This window comes from Euprymna scolopes, chromosome 10 (assembly GCF_053919585.1).
Source record: "Euprymna scolopes isolate OS-2025 chromosome 10, ASM5391958v1, whole genome shotgun sequence".
Classification (NCBI taxonomy): Eukaryota; Metazoa; Mollusca; class Cephalopoda; order Sepiida; family Sepiolidae; genus Euprymna; species Euprymna scolopes.
Window position 1 is genome coordinate 59,223,374 of NC_136491.1, and position 21,014 is coordinate 59,244,387.

The window sequence follows — 21,014 nt, forward strand, 5'->3', positions numbered from 1 at the left end:
ATGGCCTGGTCTATATTAGTAAGTCATGAAAAGCAGATATGAAACTCATGTCTGGTCTTTGTGTTTTTGATGTCTGACACTCTAATTGCAAATAGCTAATTCATGCCATTGACTCTGCTGCCGATCGATGAAGACAGACTGCCTTGATGCATGATGTGGTTAACATCACTGGAGTCAGCTCAACCCTTCTTGGGTGAATGCCATTAAGTATAAGTAAGTTATGAAAATGTATACGACAATTGAGCTACACAGAATCATTTGTTTCATACCCATAGGCACTCATCAGACTAAAATGTGAGTGTATGTGTGTGTATATACAATTGTAAACAAAATATTAAATCGGCTTGAATAAAAAATAGAAATCTGGGCTAGCAAAATTAAAGTTTGCACAAGGTTATCGTTACCGGAAGGCTTATGAAGCGTGTCTTTTACTGTCAGCGACTAGTAAGAATCAAGTTACCCTTCCCCTTATACATTTATACATTTGAGTATTATAAAGATTAATAGTGTACATGTACAAACATCAGTCATAATACGCAGTAATATATCTTACCTCTTATGTGTACATAGATGCAAACAGACTTAATGATATAGAACAAGGAGAAAAAAATCATCAACTTAAACACATTATTCTTGACACCACAGCAGGAACAACTTAGATTAACATGCATATCTCTATGGCCTAGACAGGATTGAAACTCACTGTATGCATATATATATATATATATGGATACTCCCCCCATACCCAACTCATTCCTGCCACCGATCCTAGAACTGGCATGCTCTCCTGTTCCCCATGATACTAACCCCCCTCACGCAGCCAGCAGACCCACTGACCCTCACCGCACCTTTGCTCGCAACTCAACTACTATTTAAATGAATCTATCCATAATTCTCAGCGAGCCTCTCTCACAAATTCCTGAAGAAATGTAAATAAGTATACAAAAAGTTAGTTAAAAAAAACCGCTGATACTTTAAGAAAAGAAAACATCTATACCTTCAATGTATATACAAAAAAGGTATATGAAAAAGGCATTACGAAACAGAAGCTTTCTGTTTTTAACAGTGGTTGTTTAAAAACATATACACACAGAACCCCAGGATACAGTGGCCCTTAGATACGTTTTTTTCAGGTTATGATGTGGAGTACAATGTTTTTTCGGCTCCTGGTTATGATATTTGCCTTGCTTTACGGTGTTATTTATAATGTTATTTGATTATATTATATACTGTATTGTATTTTGTTACTAATTTTTAATGTAGTATTCCAGGGTTCTACTGTTCATATATCTTACAGTTACATATGCTGCTTACAAGGAAAACAATTTGCAAGAACACATTTCACTAAACATTCAGATGAGAAGCCCCTCCCTCCATAATATTTTATATAAAATTTCTGAACATTGAATAACCACAAGTAGCAAATAATTTATCAATAGTTCAACAGCAGTTAATATATATGGGTCTTGCTGGTGTGTAACTGGAAAAATTAAAAATTTGTAAAATCAATGTAGGTTAGAAATTACAAACATTTTAGTATTCAACTCAAAGGATGTATAGAGTTTCAAAGTATGGCGCTTATCCTCAGATGAAAACTAACAAAATAAACAAATAGGCTGGCTATAAATAAATTGAAAACTTCAAAATGTGGGGGAAGTCGTTATTTTTTATTTATTTATTTATTTTTTTTTAAATATAGAGGTCAAAAGGATTTCCACGTTGAAACTATTTAAGATGAAGTTAGGGACAATAAAATTAAAAAAAAAAAAATGGTAATTAACTGATGATCAAGGCAATCATATTAAGACTCACATAAATTCTTGGAAACAAGTAATGCGGTGATTGCAAAAATTGACTTATCCAACAGATGACTTTGGACTAAAAATTTTTGTTTTTTCTTTATATTATTCTAAAGGTTGAAAAACTTCCAAGACATGTTATGATAATGTACATAGCAATTAAGCTGCACAGAATCTTTGTTTCATCTCTATAGGGACTCATTAGGCTATGGGGTTGAAATGCGAACCATTTTACATAGCTTATTGCCAAATAGTTATTTTCATAACTTAGTACTTAGCTCTACTTACATATTGAGCACTGTTGAAGTAAATTTTGATGATCAATACATAAAATATATCCTCTTTATAACATTTATACATGAAATAATAATTATATACCATGTGATAGAAGGTTTGAATCATGTTAGTTAGCCACTCTGATGAGCTGCATTAACAGCAAAACATGTATACATGCATAACTACAAAATAATAAACATATATATAAAAACCTGAATTCAATCATAAACTGAATTGACTAACAATTAAACTGATCTCAGATACATTTGATCTTAAACTTAGAAAATAAAATGATTTAATCCCAATCTGAGGAATTCTTTTTTTCTTAAAATCAAAGCACACATTTGGCTGATCCTCCCTCCCTCCCTCCCTCAAATAAACGCTAATCTTTGCACCTCAATTCATTCCACGTGGAGACACTGGTCTTTTAGTTAGACCAACATGGGTCGCTCGAAGAACACCAAGTTAAGTGCATCTATATGTGTTGTGTGGAACCTCTTTATGTAGATCTAGTCCGACCATTTCTTTTGTTTTCTTTGCTTTATATTCTCTTACATATTCTAATGATTATTAATGTCCTATTCATTTATTTTAAAACAAATTAGTTGCTAGAGCAGATTGGCTTTCTCACAATCTTTTGAAAGATAAAATTTCTTGTAAATGTTAGAAGGGAATCTATCTCCAATCCTGCACTTATTTATGAAGAATAGAGAAAAACTTTAAAGTAAGATACTCAATATCTTCATACATGCGGAGGCACAGAAATACCTGGTGTAGAAACCAGGCGCATGGTTAACCCTCTTGATGTGATGGGCCCATAGATCTTGTCAGATCATCCATCTAAGAGAAAGAAAACTGAAAGGGAGGCCTCCTCATTCATGGAGCTGGTGACTCAAAAAAATTCCTGCCTTGCAAACGTAACTTTAGGAGTAGATAGGCTCTTCCTATCACCGGCTTTCACACTTCTTCTTTGCCTATTTAGCCAGGCCAGATCAGAGTCACCCTATGCTTGGCCTTATTTGCTGACTAGGACATTGAACTCCGTTCCCCTATTCCCTATTTTAAATTTCTCTCTTTCTCTTAAAAACTGAGAAAATTTGCTTGCATGCCACTTGTGCTCACAAGACTTGTTTGGGCCAGTTTTATCTGAGAGGTTGATGGTAACTGATTGACAGTTTGTCTTGCTGCTGTTTCCGACTGTCAGTACAGGAGTTGAGATTGTCGGACTGACTTCCTCATTTTGGTTGTTATAGTCACAACGTTTCAGCCATTTTGCCCTCCGGCCTTCATCAGGTGTTTTTTTGTATCGAACTGTGGAACTGTTTGTTAGGAGTCTCAAACACAACCCTTTATTATTATTACAGGGGTACCGTGTTCGGACTCCAGCTAGGCTCTGGGACATAGTTGCTAGCCCTAACTCTTTGGTAACACTTAGACTGGCTGCTCTATCATCAGATGTATGATATCAGGATAGTTATAGTGCCATGTCAAGCATAGAAAGGGACCCTGCTGTATATCTGGTTGGCTTTCATGAGACTATACATTCTAGACTGGACTCCGCTAATGGACCACTATATGTGTATATTTGGCATCAAAACAGGCCCACTTTGCTCAACATTCTTCCCCTAACCTAACATTAAATAAAAACATAATTAAATGATAACCCAAACAAATATCACAATAAAACCAGACAACCACCCAAACAAAACCAATTCGCCTCCACTGTTGAAGCATGTTTTCACCAATATCCGCGGGCTTAGAGGTTCATATAGATGATGTAGAGTCTTACCTTTTAGTAAACTTCTGGGATATCTTAGTATTAAGTGAAACAAACTTACAATCTTATATCCTCTCCAACTACTTTAACATGACAGGATATCTCCCTTTTTTCCGTAAGGACTCGGATAGATGTATGCATACACTTAGTCTATATTCATAGCACCCTCCCTTAAACTAGAGAGAAAAATCTTGAATTGCTCAAAACCACAAGGTATTACAACAGGACTTACTGGGAAGGCATTAGAGAACACATCCGAGATGCCCCATGGACCGATATCTTCTTGCTTCCTGCTGATCAGTGTGCCAATGAGACAATTGAATGATGCAAAGCGGAAATTGAAGCACATGTTCGCACACAGAAGTATTATAGCAAGCCCCCACTCACCCCCATGGTTCACTACAGATTGTGCAGCTGCCATTGCACCAAAGATGGCATGCATTCCGCCAGTTTGTACGTCAGAAGTCAAATACAAATAGGCAAAATTCGTAGATGCTAGAAATGATTGTCAGAAAGAAATAGTGACAGCCAAAAGAAAGCATGCTGAAATAATCAAGGAACGCATAGAATCACCGAAGATAGGAACTTGTGAGTTCTGAAAAATCTATACTAGTGTAGTGAATAAAGGACAATCAGTAATTCCTCCATTGTACAACAATAATCTGTGATTATCCAAAGTGTTTTATCGGCCATGTGTATTGTTACATCATGAACAGATATTTGTATGTTGCATAGCATGTTTTCAGACACAGGAGGAATTAAAGGGCTAGTGACCCTGATCGCATAGGATAGAATTAGCTGCAAAGTTTTTGACAAAGAATTTGGCTTTGTCTGATGTTGACAAGATTACCTCAGGTCCATTGATAGTGGTTGAGATAGAGTACACACTTCTATTCAGGACCCTGTTTGTTATTTGCCAAAATTGGTGGAAACTAAGCCACTACTCAGCTACTTTAAACTTGACGGACTGAGTATACAACTCATGTTCCTTATTACTTGTTTACAGTGGTTGCTGGCAGTCCTAATGGTGGTTTTAGCCTCAGTACATCTATTATGTTGGAAACAATAGCGATTTCTATGCGCAATGGCTGCAGCACATTCTAGAGAGAACCACGGCTGGCTGTTAAGTTTTCGTTGGAATCTTTTGGAGGGTATGAAGTGGTCTTTACCTACAATTAACCATTCCGTCAGGTCTGATACTATGGAGAACACATGCTTTTTAAACATGAAATGCAGAGGTAGATCCGATATAAATGTATGAATGCTATCTCAGTCAGCCATAGCGTATTGATATACTGTACACTGGAGAGGTATGTTGGAGGACATTGTTTTTATCTTAACTGAGACAACAACTTGGTCAGAAGATCCCAGTTGGGACAGAACAGAAGAGGGACATAGCTCAGGGCAAGTTATGAGAAAAAGATCTAGGAGACTTGCATACTGACCATCAGTGTCCGACACATGGGTGGGTTCGTGAGCAATCTGAGTTAGGTTATAAGCAATGAAGAAATTGTAAAAGAACCTCTTCTCATCATCTGTCTTATTTGAGTGGGCTAACTATTCCACACTGAACATTGAAGTCTGCACAGATGTGAATGTTAGCCAAAGGATGAGCAGACAGGATGTCAATTTTCTCAGTTATGATCTTAAAGATAGTAATTCTGCTGTTATGGGAGCAATAGAATGCAAACATAAACGCAGTAGTGTAAGTGCAATCTGAAAGCACATATAGGGCAATTTAGGGGCTTCTCTGGAAATGTCCCGACCACATGAAAAGCAATCTCTAATGTAGGCATATATTCCATGCCTATGATGATCTTGGGAGTCAGATTTGGATGTTGAATTAGAATATCCTTTAATTACAAACTCATTTAGGGAAATAGTCGGTCCAATGCCAGTTTTGCTTAGAAAGAATAGGTCTGGTTTGGTCTTCTGTAATTAGATTTCAACATTTGGGAGGTTGGAACAGAGACCCCTAATGTTGGAGAAGGAGATATGATGTTGGGGGATCTAGGTTTAATTGTGTATTTTCTTCTGGAGACTTTTCATGATGGAGTTTTAGGATTTGTAGAATAGGTCGACAGAGAAGGGAGAAACAAGTGAAGAAAATTTTTTTTGTAGACCATAAGGTAAAGCCGTAACAAATACCCACTAATATGGCATTGAGAAACCTCACCAGAAGCTACTGCATGGTCCACAATCCATTCACCAAATGACAATACAGCAGCCCCAGTATTTACACCTGCTGATAGGACGGCCTCTTTAGTGGTTAGTTCTAGGTTCGGGTCTCTGACTATCAGGCGGATAATGTCAGCCCAATAAAATATTTACCTCCAGCATCCTTATTAGTGACATGGTTACAAGGACAGAAATATAAACGGGAAATTTCCAACATCTCTGGCAACTACTCACACAAAAATACTGCCGACCTAGAATACAGCTTTTTCTTCTCCCTTTATGTCAGAAAAATCACTCGTTCTAAATGAGGACTGAGAGACAAATTAGGAAAAGCGAAAGTTACGGGAGCTGCCAAAACACATCCACAATGCATTGACTACTCTCTATTAAAAAAATTATAATATAAAGTATTCTACTTTATATAAGTTCAGTTGACCTCTTTTGGGAAAAGTATGGCAATAGGTTCCCCTCTTACTAACTGAAATAAAGATAGAATTCAGTTAGCAAAGTTAACGTCAGCTAAATTTCCTTGAATCATTCCCGACTTGATTCGAATGGAAATTGTCTACCTCTTTTGCTAACATTCGATGCTAGGTGGCACATTTATTAGTATGACTATTTGAAAAGTATACTAAAATAGAATGGCGTTGGCAGTTATTTTTGTTTTTTTGCAAAAGAATGTGGTCAAACGTTGAATTCAAAATTGGAGAACGTGTTTATTTTGAGGAAAAAAATAGCAAGTGAATCACAAGCCATAAATTGACAACAATAAATTCCAATAATGAAAATGTTCAACAAATCAACTCCTGAATATCACACAAAATGAACACCTGGGTTTCAGAAAGGACTGCTAACAGGGGCCATCTTTGTTGATTTGTCTGCCATATATAACACTATGAACCAATATCTTTTCCTGAAAAAGATCTTAAAGCTGACAAGACTTGGCACTCACAGACTTCATTGGTGCTTCCCTGTTATACTAAAGGAATGAAGTCCTTGGCATCAACAAAAAAACAACTTACCCCAAGCTATAACTATAGTGCTGGTTCCAGTATGGTATAACATCTACACCAATGAACCAGAATATTGAGTGGCTCATTTATGCTGACAAAAACCTGAGAGTATTTGAACCATCAAAGCAAACCTCAGCTAATGATCTACTTTTCTACTACAAGATTCAAACCTGCTTGTTCATCTCATCAACCAGAAAACAAATGGATTTCTAACATCATGTGATCTTGAATACAATTGTATCAACCCTATACTGCACCCACTCATTCAAGGAGCATATCTAAAACATAAAATTAAAAGTCCACATCTTACAGAAACTGACTAACTCCAAGTGGGCAGTCATGGCACACACAGACTAAGATATACTATTAATTGGCCCTGTGCTATGCCTCTGGGGGGCATGTTGTGTTTTGCAATAAATTAGACCCAGCTTAGAATAACACTTGCCACTTAATCACAGGTTACCTGAAGCCTATCAGTCTGAACAACCTGCATCTTCTTGCTTGAATTGTCTCTGCACATGTAGAGAAGCTGCTAGCTAATTTATGGTACCACATCTAAGACAGTAAACGAGCAAGTTCTCTCCAATTCTCTCTCCTCTGATCTTGAGCACGTAGTACAATGGGGAAAGGAGTGGCTGGTTACTTTTAATGCATCTAAAACCAAGCTTCTCTCTTTACATCATCAACATTCTAATCCACATTTGTCATCAATTGAAATGAATGGCTCTCGTCTTCAGGAGGCCTCAAGTTTTGACAAGCTTCTGGGCTTGACCATTACTCCTGATCTTAAATGGAACACGTATATCAAATCTGTTGCCAAGGCCGCTGGAAAAATGGTGGGAGCTTTCTATCGATCCAGTAGATATCTCACTGCTGATGCTATTCTCTACCTATATAAGAGCCAGGTACGTCCAAGGATGGAATACTGTTGCCACATCTGGGCAGGAGCTGCTAGAAAGGACTTGGCCTGCCTTGATAGAGTTCAAAATAGACTTCGTAGCCTCGTAGGAGATGTCCTTTTCTCCTCCTTGCAACCTCTATCTCACAGAAGAGATGTTGCGAGTTTGTCTCTGATGTATCGTTATTTTCATGGAAAGTGTTCAACTGAGCTTCAATCTATGGTCCCCCCTCGCCAAACTTTCACAAGAAACACTCGTCTAGCTGTAAACACTATCAATAATTTCCCCCACTCTTTATCTGTCCCTAAACCTAAACGTAGATTCCATGAACAAAGCTTCTTTCTTAGAACTGCACGCCTGTGGAATTGTCTTCCGTTTTCCTGCTTTCCGGCTGACTACAATATGGTTTTGTTCAAGTCTAAAGTAAATAAGTTCTTGATGAGCCGTTCCATATAAGTTATTAAATTTACCAAATTTTCATTACTAATGATTACTATATTGACCAACTTCTACTGTACACTCTTTAACCCTTATCCTTGAGTGGCCTCTGGGCCTTGATAATGTGGTGATGCCTTTGTAAAAAAAAAAAAAAAAAAAAAAAAAAAAGTAGAGATCATAAAGACTACCAGTAATGGATGCCAACTCCTTCACAGCACAACTCTTCATGTTTAGTTTTTAACATCTCAGGAAGAGACCAAACTGTAGCTGTGGACTTGGAGCTGAAGAATCCTCTACCTCTCCTACTAACAATAGAATTGTTCCTTCTGGAGTTTTCTTTTGAACAACATGGGTCTAATGGAGAATATTCAACCATGTGAGAACAGGGATGGAGTGACCAAAAGTTGTGGTCAGGTGAAACTACAAAATCAACTGAACCATCTGTGAATATAACAAAAGGACTATATACAGTGCAAAATATCCTTGTCTGCTCAACCAGTGTAGTTTGAAAGATCTTTCAGGGTTTAATGATAATGCAAAGTGAAGAAATTGTCGAATGACCACATGCATCAGACATGCAGAAGGCTTTTCCTTGGACTACTGTGTGTGTGTGTGTGTGTGTGTGTGTGTGTGTGTGTGTGTAGGAGAGGTACACACAGCTATAGAAGACTGAAAGAGTAATGATATGAAAGCAAAAATACACCCTCACCTTGTTTCCTCCCACATTTAAATGTCATTTTCAATGTTTTTCAAAGTTAGAGACAAATTGACATTTACATACTTTTGTTATGCAAAGTATTAAAAAAAATTGATACTATACTTTGTAAATTTTTTTTTTCTTTGTTCATTTTTTTCTACGTATATTAATTTATTTTTTCTTAATTTTTTTTTTTTTTTTTTTTGCTAATTTTTTTTCTTTGCTCAATTTTTTTCTTTGCTTAATTTTTTCATTGGGGCCATTCCATATCAGTTCTGAAGGGTTTTCAGCAATAACATTTTTTTTTAAATTGCCTTTATAATACTTTCCTTTGTTTTCTTTTTGGCTTTTTTAGTCTTAAGGCATTACTCTTTCATGTAATACATAAAAAAAATAATACCTATGACAATTTTTTTATAATAGTCTTCTTACATTCAGATGAGAAAGATATTTCAAATATTGTTAAACAATGTATCAACTCTGAAAATTGTGCCTTTTTTTTTTTTTTTTTTATAAAAATGTTCTAAATTTTTATGGATTCTTTTAATCATTACAATAGTCTTTTAGTAAATTTTTATTCATTGAACGCCTGAGAATTAAGGTATTTGTTGTCATGTTACATTGTAGCGTCACAAGCAAAATCTCATAAATTTCCAAAGCTCCATGAAGTGGGAAAATACTCAAATTTGGCAACCAATCAGAATAAAGTATTTTCTTAATCTTAGTTTTTGTCCTAAGCGAATTGGTCGTTTGGTTTGGACCGCACTTTCCTTAAAGTTCAGGCTTCATAGCATAAACAATTTTCATTGAAAAGATTTCAAACATGAACAGGTTAGTGTAAAAACCTTTATTTTTTTTATGTATGTATCATAAAAATATATCGAGTAGTTTTTTTGAAAACTGTTTGAACGAATAAATATATATAAGAATTTTGGAGTAGAAATATTTTGGACAGCATTCATTTTTCAAGCAGCAGCAATAACCTAGGTTGGTGACTGAGTGTAAAAAAAAAAAAAAAAAAAAAAAAAAAAAAAAAAAATCGACAAGGCCAGTAAGTTTATTTTCTCAACCTTTGAATATTTTAACTTGTAATGAAAAGAAAAATTAAATATTTTAATTATTTATTTTTTCTTCAATAATTTAGACAAGGGCCTATTAAAAATAAAAACATTTCATATAACAAAGCTGAAAACTACTTGTTGCCAAATGCTGTGATTTACAATTTGAAATTATCAGCAAATAAAACAATTTATTTCTTTTGTTATAAAATTTGAAACGAATTGGGTTGGAGTTTTTATGAGTGTTGCTTGCATCTGCAACGTACGCTACCGTCATGTAAATTCATAACAAAATGTCTTCTAGGTTGGCAGTATTTTTGCGAACAGTTGGCTGAGATGGCGGAAATTTTCTGTTTCTATGTCTATCCTTGTAGCCATGTCACTAGTAAGGGTGCTGGAGGTAAACGTTTTGTCTGGGCTGACGTTATCCGCCTGATAGTCAGGGACCCGAACCTTGGATTAACCACTAAGGAGGCTGTCCTATCAGCAGGTGCAAAGTACTGGGGCTGCTGTATTGCCATTTGGTGAATGGATTCTGGACCATGCAGTAGCTTCTGGTGGGGCCTCTCGATGCCATACTAGTGGGTAATTGTTATGGCTTTACCTTATCATTAGCTACAAAAAAAAAAAAAAAAATTCTTCGTTTCTTTTTCTCTCTTAGTTTCCCCTCTCTGTCCTGCTCTAAGTAAATCTGTCGACCTAGTCCACAAATTCCAAAATTTCATCATGACAAGTTTCAAGAAAAAATACACGATTAAACCCGGTTCTCCAACTTCCAACGTAGACCCCTACTACCATGTCTCCTTCTCCAACATCAGGGGTCTTCGTTCTAACCTTCCAGAGGTTGAAACCCAATTACAGGAGACAAAACCAGACCTTTTATTTTTAAGTGAAACTGGCATTGGACAGGCTATTTCCCTAGATGAGTTTGCAATTTCAGGATACTCTAACTTAACTTCTAAATCTGACCCCCAAGATCGCCATGGGCATGGAATATGTGCCTATATTAAAGATAGCTTTCCATGTGGGAGGGACATCTCCAGGGAAGATCCTAACTTACCCTATATGTGCTTCCGGGTTGCTTTAGCTCACACTACTGCATTTATATTTACTCTCTATCGCCCCCACAACAGCGGAGTTACTATCTTTCAAAGCATATCTGAGAAAATTGACCAAGTCCTTTCTACTTATCCTTCAGCTAACACTCACGTATGTGGAGACTTCAATGTTCACAACGTCGAATGGTTGACCCACTCAAACAAGACCGATGATGAGGGGAGGTTCTGTCATGATTTCTCCATTGCCTATGACCTCACTCAGATTGTTCAGGAACCTACCCGTGTGCCCGATAATGACGGCCAGTATGCGAGCCTACTAGACCTTTTTCTCACAACTTGCTCTGAACTATGTTCAGTTTCTGTTCTGTCGCCTCTTGGATCTTCCGACCACTCTGTTGTATCAATTAAGATAAAAATGAAATGTAATAAGTCCCCAGACGTACCTCTTCATCGTACAGTATATCGATACACTAAGGCTGACTGGGATAGCTTCCGTACATTTATATCTGATCTACCTCTGCATTCCATGTTTAAAAAGGATGTGTCCTCTATAGTATTAGACCTAACTGAATGGTTAATTGTAGGTATTGACCATTTCATACCCTCTAAAAAGTTTCAGCAAAAACCTAACAGCCAGCCATGGTTCTCTCCAGAATGTGCTGCTGCCATTGCGCACAGAAATCACTTTTTCCACTGCTTCAAACGTAATAGATGTATGGAAACTAAAGCCGTTTTCAGGACTGCCAGCAACCATTGTAAGAAAGTAATAAGGAACGCAAGAGTGTTGTATGCTCAATCTGTTAAGTCCAAAGTAGCTGAGCAGAGGCTTGGTTCCCACCAGTTTTGGCAAATAGCAAACAGAATCCTGAATAGAAGCGTGTGCTCCATCCCAACTATTATCAATGGACCTGAGGTAATCTCGTCAGCATCAGACAAATCCAAACTCTTTGTCAAGAACTTTGCAGCTAATTCTACCCTTTGCGACCAAGACCGCCAACCTCCAATATTTCCTCCTGTATCAGAAAACACGCTATGTGATATACGTATATCTGTACGTGATGTTGCGAAGCTAATCAAAAACCTTGATTCGAGTAAAGCAACTGGCCCTGATGGTATTCCAATTATAGTACTCAAAAAAACTTCAACCTGAATTAGCGCCCATACTTACAAAACTGTTTAAACGTTGTCTTAAGGAGAATAGTTTCCCATCTCCCTGGAAAATCTCATCAGTATGCCCTGTATTTAAGAATTCAGGTGATCGCTCATCCCCCTCTCAGTACAGGCCAATAAGTCTCCTGTGCGTCATGAGTAAGTTGCTAGAATCTGTGTTAAATACAGAAGTAATCAAACATCTCAACAAAAATAACCTTCTTAGTGACACTCAATATGGTTTCCGTTCTGCTAGATCTACAGCAGATGTCCTTACAGTTATATCGCATAGGATTAGCAAATCTCTCGACGGTGGCAATCTTTCTAGGGCAATTGCTCTTGACATATCTAAAGCCTTTGATAGGGTATGGCATAAAGGTTTACTTCATAAGATCGCTAGCTATGGTATAGCTGGAAAAGTCTTCTCAATTATTAAATCATTTCTTTCTGATAGGTTCATAAGAGTAGTAGTTGAGGGGCAAAAATCAGAAGCTCACAGTATTAATGCCGGTGTCCCTCAGGGATCCATCCTGGGCCCAACTCTTTTCCTGATCTACATTAATGATCTTCCAAATCATATCCTTACATCATTTGTAGACATTTATGCTGACGACACTACCATTTATGGTACCACATCTAAGACAGTAAACGACCAAGTTCTCTCCAATTCTCTCTCCTCTGATCTTGAGCACGTGGTACAATGGGGAAAGGAGTGGCTGGTTACTTTTAATGCATCTAAAACCAAGCTTCTCTCTTTACATCATCAACATTCTAATTCACATTTGTCATCAATTGAAATGAATGGCTCTCGTCTTCAGGAGGCCTCAAGTTTTGACAAGCTTCTGGGCTTGACCATTACTCCTGATCTTAAATGGAACACGTATATCAAATCTGTTGCCAAGGCCGCTGGAAAAATGGTGGGATCTTTCTATCGATCCAGTAGATATCTCACTGCTGATGCTATTCTCTACCTATATAAGAGCCAGGTACGTCCAAGGATGGAATACTGTTGCCACATCTGGGCAGGAGCTGCTAGAAAGGACTTGTCCTGCCTTGATAGAGTTCAAAATAGACTTCGTAGCCTCATAGGAGATGTCCTTTTCTCCTCCTTGCAACCTCTATCTCACAGAAGAGATGTTGCGAGTTTGTCTCCGATGTATCGTTATTTTCATGGAAAGTGTTCAACTGAGCTTCAATCTATGGTCCCCCCTCGCCAAACTTTCACAAGAAACACTCGTCTAGCTGTAAACACTATCAATAATTTCCCCCACTCTTTATCTGTGCCTAAACCTAAACGTAGATTCCATGAACAAAGCTTCTTTCTTAGAACTGCACGCCTGTGGAATTGTCTTCCGTTTTCCTGCTTTCCGGTTGACTACAATATGGTTGTGTTCAAGTCTAAAGTAAATAAGTTCTTGATGAGCCGTTCCATATAAGTTATTAAATTTACCAAATTTTCATTACTAATGATTACTATATTGACCAATTTCTACTGTACACTCTTTAACCCTTATCCTTGAGTGGCCTCTGGGCCTTGATAATGTGGTGATGCCTTTGTAAAAAAAAAAAAAAAAAAAGTGGTTTACAGCAATGAATTAAACATTTTTTAAATTTTATTTTTAATTATTTAGAAAACATTACAAGTGTGTGATTATAAAAAGAAAATGTATATTAGCTATTATATACCTTTTGAACCAAGTTTCTATCTTGATTTATTTTGGAGCTAGAAAACCTCAACTTTATGATGTTTTAACATTTGAATAAAAAGTTACATGTTTTGTTCAAATTTCGTGGTTATATATATACATATATGTTTGGTAATGCCCTATTTTAGCATCAAATTTTTTTCTTTCTTTTAAAGATCCTGTAATAAAAATGCCTATTGAAATAACAGCTAAGTAAGTATTGTTTTTTTCAAAATGTTTGTTTTATTCTTATGTAGCTAAACAACATTACTTGTTTTTCTTGAAATCTTCAGGATTAATAACGATCAAAAAGTGGCAATCTCATTTTGTGAATGAAAACTGAAACTTAATCCATAATTGCAAATAGTTTATTGGTTTTATCTTTTGGACTAATCACATATTGTGTCAAATAAGAAAAGGGTTTTCTGAATTTACTGCCTGTCGCTATAACTCTGAACGCGTAAAATTTCAAGTTGATTTTCAGGCTTGTGATCAGTTCTGTGGAGAATTAATACATGACTATAAAAATTAAAAGGTTTGATACTAATGTAAAACTTTGAATAAAAATCGATTTCTTTTTCTTGTCTCTGAAAGAAAGTGGAGTCATTTTTGACTGCAATGGTTATGTGTCATATTGAGTGCATTTTCTGCTATAAAATATGATGGGAGTAGAGCATGTACCAACAACCCAGCATGAGGTCAAAGACTCCTAGATCAAACCATCATCACCCTCTTTTTCTGGCGATTGAGATAAATTAAAGTGTAGTTGCTGTACTAGTTTTGCTTGATGCTCAGGTGGCTATCTTTCCAGAAATTATTTCTTCCTTTCAAGAGTAATGAAGGAAATACCTTTTTCTCCTCCAATAGAAAAAGGATTATGATTGATCACCTTAGGTGTGCTAAGGAAAATGCTGACTGGTTCAATTTGGATAATTTTTATGGGTATTAAGTGACCTTATAAGTCACCGTATATTATTGTTGACTTTGTGTCACATCCCATCATCATAAGTAGCCAGCTAATAACTCTTTCAGTTTTCACTTTTCTGATGACAAAAAAGTTCTAAGCAGACTTTAAAATTTGGTAAACAGCATTTCCTAAATTTCTGGTTGCTCTAAAATCGGTTTTACTAAATACATATGACCACAATTATTCCTGATCGTTGTACAACTGACTGCTCCTGTTGTTTGTCATATATGTGTAAAGTTGCTTGAATCAGCAGGACAATTTAATCATGCCGGATTTTGATCATACATAAGGGGGTTTACTAAAATTTCACAACTAAATTGTATCATTATTTGCTCCGGCTGCTGATTTTCTATTAAAGCTGCTTTTACATGGACCAGCTACTGGGTATGTCAGCGCAAAATATCATAAAAATCTGTTGTGGTATCATTAAAATAAACAGCATGAATTTATTCACAAGTTTCAATCGAGAAGTTATTTTTAGCAAATATATTTTTAGATTCATATAAAAAGTATTTATAAAAAAATTTGTTTTTAATATTTTTTTCCAATTCTGTGTGCCAATTTTTTTACATTTTTTTTTATTAAAAATCTTTGTAAAAAAATAAAACTGGTTTATTTTCTAGATTAGTCGTGCCTTGGTTTTATTAGTTATGCACGACTAAAAATTAAACACGATTTTATGTACCTCTAAGATGCCTGAGATTATTATCTGTATTGAAAAAAATAATTGTCTCATTCGTTAAGAATTTAATTAATCAAAGCATCTTCAACATAGGTGATTTACTCAGTTCATCAGCACAATTTTTTTTTATTTTTAAAATAAATAATAAAACGAATTTACTCAAGTTGAGGTTATTTTGGCCAAATATCTTTTTAGCTAAAATGAACTTTTTAAAATATTCTCTCTTAAGCCAGAAAGTAAACAAAATAAATAGAAATACAACTATTTATGGGTTGCAAGATATTTCAAATTTTGTTATAAATTTTCATTTCCAAGTTTTAGAATATAGTTTGTGTTAAAAAAATCAAAGTTAAAGAAAAAGTCATTTGGGTTTCTTTACGATTTAGTTTCAATCTTTTTACTCAAGTTCAATTAAAAAAAAAAAAAAAAAAAAATCCAAAAACTAATAGTAGCCGATAATATGATTGGCCCTCAGCATTCACCTTTAATTTGTCGACTTTTACACTGAGAATGAATATCGCATTTATTTTTTTGAGCAAACATGCAGTTATCCAAATTTGAAGATATTCAGTATCCAACGTGATCACTATTGCTTTTGCTGGCGGCCATCTTGTTTCTCATTTAGGAAAAAGCGCCAAACAGAGCCAAAAAAATGGACCACAAAAACATTTTTCGGCATCAATGGTGAAATGACCCTCACCCCACCCCATCCTTCCGGATATATTTCCGCTTCCCGATATCGAAACGGACAATCTTTTTTTACTTTCTTAATTACATGAATTTTTTCACTTTCTTAATTACATTATTTTTTCACTTTCTTAATGACATTATTTTTTCACTTTCTTAATTACATGATTTGTTCACTTTCTTAATTACATTATTTGTTCACTTTCTTAATTACATTATTTTTTCACTTTCTTAATGACATTATTTTTTCACTTTCTTAATGACATTATTTTTTCACTTTCTTAATGACATTATTTTTTCACTTTCTTAATGACATTATTTTTTCACTTTCTTAATTACATTATTTGTTCACTTTCTTAATTACATTATTTGTTCACTTTCTTAATGACATTATTTGTTCACTTTCTTAATGACATGATTTGTTCACTTTCTTAATGACATGATTTGTTCACTTTCTTAATGACATGATTTGTTCACTTTCTTAATGACATGATTTTACACTTTTTTAATGACATTATTTTTTCACTTTCTTAATGACATTATTTTTTCACTTTCTTAATGACATTATTTGTTCACTTTCTTAATGACATTATGTTTTCACTTTCTTAATGACATGATTTTTTCACTTTCTTAATGAGATGATTTTTTCACTTTTTTAATTACATGATTTGTTCACTTTCTTAATGACATGATTTTTTCACTTTTTTAATGACATGATTTTTTCACTTTTTTAATGACATGATTTGTTCACTTTCTTAATGACATTATTTTTTCACTTTTTTAATGACATGATTTTTTCACTTTCTTAATGACATGATTTTTTCACTTTCTTAATGACATGATTTGTTCACTTTCTTAATGACATTATTTTTTCACTTTCTTAATTACATTATTTGTTCACATTCTTAATTACATTATTTGTTCACTTTCTTAATGACATTATTTGTTCACTTTCTTAATGCCATTATTTTTTCACTTTTTTAATTACATTATTTGTTCACTTTTTTAATGACATGATTTTTTCACTTTCTTAATGACATGATTTTTTCACTTTTTTAATTACATGATTTGTTCACTTTCTTAATGACATGATTTGTTCACTTTTTTAATGACATGATTTTTTCACTTTTTTAATTACATGATTTGTTCACTTTCTTAATGACATGATTTGTTCACTTTCTTAATTACATGATTTTTTCACTTTCTTAATGACATTATTTTTTCACTTTCTTAATGACATTATTTTTTCACTTTCTTAATGACATGATTTGTTCACTTTCTTAATGACATGATTTGTTCACTTTCTTAATGACATGATTTTTTCACTTTTTTAATGACATTATTTTTTCACTTTTTTAATTACATTATTTTTTCACTTTTTTAATTACATGATTTTTTCACTTTTTTAATTACATTATTTTTTCACTTTCTTAATTACATTATTTTTTCACTTTCTTAATTACATGATTTTTTCACTTTCTTAATTACATGATTTTTTCACTTTTTTAATTACATGATTTTTTCACTTTCTTAATTACATGATTTTTTCACTTTCTTAATTACATGATTTGTTCACTTTCTTAATGACATTATTTTTTCACTTTCTTAATGACATTATTTTTTCACTTTCTTAATGACATTATTTTTTCACTTTCTTAATTACATGATTTTTTCACTTTCTTAATTACATGATTTTTTCACTTTCTTAATTACATGATTTTTTCACTTTTTTAATTACATGATTTTTTCACTTTTTTAATGACATGATTTTTTCACTTTCTTAATGACATTATTTTTTCACTTTCTTAATGACATTATTTTTTCACTTTCTTAATGACATGATTTTTTCACTTTCTTAATGACATGATTTTTTCACTTTCTTAATTACATGATTTTTTCACTTTCTTAATTACATGATGTTTTCACTTTCTTAATTACATGATTTTTTCACTTTCTTAATGACATTTTTTCACTTTTTTAATTACATGATTTTTTCACTTTCTTAATTAAATGATTTTTTCACTTTTTTAATGACATGATTTTTTCACTTTCTTAATGACATTATTTTTTCACTTTCTTAATGACATTATTTTTTCACTTTCTTAATGACATGATTTTTTCACTTTCTTAATTACATGATTTTTTCACTTTCTTAATTACATGATTTTTTCACTTTCTTAATTACATGATTTGTTCACTTTCTTAATGACATGATTTGTTCACTTTCTTAATGACATTATTTTTTCACTTTCTTAATGACATTATTTTTTCACTTTCTTAATGACATTATTTTTTCACTTTCTTAATTACATGATTTTTTCACTTTCTTAATTACATGATTTTTTCACTTTCTTAATTACATGATTTTTTCACTTTCTTAATTACATGATTTTTTCACTTTTTTAATGACATGATTTTTTCACTTTCTTAATGACATTATTTTTTCACTTTCTTAATTACATGATTTTTTCACTTTTTTAATGACATGATTTTTTCACTTTTTTAATGACATGATTTTTTCACTTTCTTAATGACATTATTTTTTCACTTTCTTAATGACATTATTTTTTCACTTTCTTAATTACATGATTTTTTCACTTTCTTAATTACATGATTTTTTCACTTTCTTAATTACATGATTTTTTCACTTTCTTAATTACATGATTTTTTCACTTTTTTAATTACATGATTTTTTCACTTTTTTAATGACATGATTTTTTCACTTTCTTAATGACATGATTTTTTCACTTTATTAATTACATGATTTTTTCACTTTCTTAATTACATGATTTTTTCACTTTCTTAATTACATGATTTGTTCACTTTCTTAATGACATGATTTGTTCACTTTCTTAATGACATTATTTTTTCACTTTCTTAATGACATTATTTTTTCACTTTCTTAATGACATTATTTTTTCACTTTCTTAATTACATGATTTTTTCACTTTTTTAATGACATGATTTTTTCACTTTTTTAATGACATGATTTTTTCACTTTCTTAATGACATTATTTTTTCACTTTCTTAATGACATTATTTTTTCACTTTCTTAATTACATGATTTTTTCACTTTCTTAATTACATGATTTTTTCACTTTCTTAATTACATGATTTTTTCACTTTTTTAATTACATGATTTTTTCACTTTCTTAATGACATTATTTTTTCACTTTCTTAATGACATTATTTTTTCACTTTCTTAATTACATGATTTTTTCACTTTCTTAATTACATGATTTTTTCACTTTCTTAATTACATGATTTTTTCACTTTCTTAATTACATGATTTTTTCACTTTTTTAATGACATGATTTTTTCACTTTCTTAATGACATTATTTTTTCACTTTCTTAATGACATTATTTTTTCACTTTCTTAATGACATTATTTTTTCACTTTCTTAATTACATGATTTTTTCACTTTCTTAATTACATGATTTTTTCACTTTCTTAATTACATGATTTTTTCACTTTCTTAATTACATGATTTTTTCACTTTTTTAATGACATGATTTTTTCACTTTCTTAATGACATTATTTTTTCACTTTCTTAATTACATGATTTTTTCACTTTTTTAATGACATGATTTTTTCACTTTCTTAATGACATTATTTTTTCACTTTCTTAATGACATTATTTTTTCACTTTCTTAATTACATGATTTTTTCACTTTCTTAATTACATGATTTTTTCACTTTCTTAATTACATGATTTTTTCACTTTCTTAATGACATTTTTTCACTTTTTTAATTACATGATTTTTTCACTTTCTTAATGACATTATTTTTTCACTTTCTTAATTACATGATTTTTTCACTTTCTTAATTACATGATTTTTTCACTTTTTTAATGACATGATTTTTTCACTTTCTTAATGACATTATTTTTTCACTTTTTTAATTACATGATTTTTTCACTTTCTTAATTACATAATTTTTTCACTTTCTTAATTACATGATTTTTTCACTTTTTTAATTACATGATTTTTTCACTTTCTTAATGACATTATTTTTTCACTTTCTTAATGACATTATTTTTTCACTTTCTTAATTACATGATTTTTTCACTTTCTTAATTACATGATTTTTTCACTTTCTTAATTACATGATTTTTTCACTTTCTTAATTACATGATTTTTTCACTTTCTTAATTACATGATTTTTTCACTTTTTTAATTACATGATTTTTTCACTTTTTTAATGACATGATTTTTTCACTTTCTTAATGACATGATTTTTTCACTTTCTTAATTACATGATTTTTTCACTTTCTTAATTACATGATTTTTTCACTTTCTTAATTACATGATTTGTTCACTTTCTTAATGACATGATTTGTTCACTTTCTTAATGACATTATTTTTTCACTTTCTTAATGACATTATTTTTTCACTTTCTTAATGACATTATTTTTTCACTTTCTTAATTACATGATTTTTTCACTTTCTTAATTACATGATTTTTTCACTTTCTTAATTACATGATTTTTTCACTTTCTTAATTACATGATTTTTTCACTTTTTTAATTACATGATTTTTTCACTTTTTTAATGACATGATTTTTTCACTTTCTTAATGACATTATTTTTTCACTTTTTTAATGACATGATTTTTTCACTTTTTTAATGACATGATTTTTTCACTTTCTT

The 21,014-nt window shown here is 32.6% G+C and overlaps 1 protein-coding gene across 2 annotated transcripts in view; it reads left to right on the forward strand.

Moving 5' to 3' along the window:
- LOC145285998 (serine/threonine-protein kinase/endoribonuclease IRE1-like) overlaps positions 1-21,014 on the forward strand; it is a 266,385-nt gene that overhangs the window by 64,298 nt on the left and 181,073 nt on the right. For both annotated transcript variants that reach the window (XM_080134591.1, XM_080134590.1), the window contains exon 3: positions 14,204-14,240. In XM_080134591.1, the coding sequence (XP_079990717.1) occupies positions 14,204-14,240 (37 nt within the window). The remainder of the gene's footprint in view (positions 1-14,203; positions 14,241-21,014) is intronic.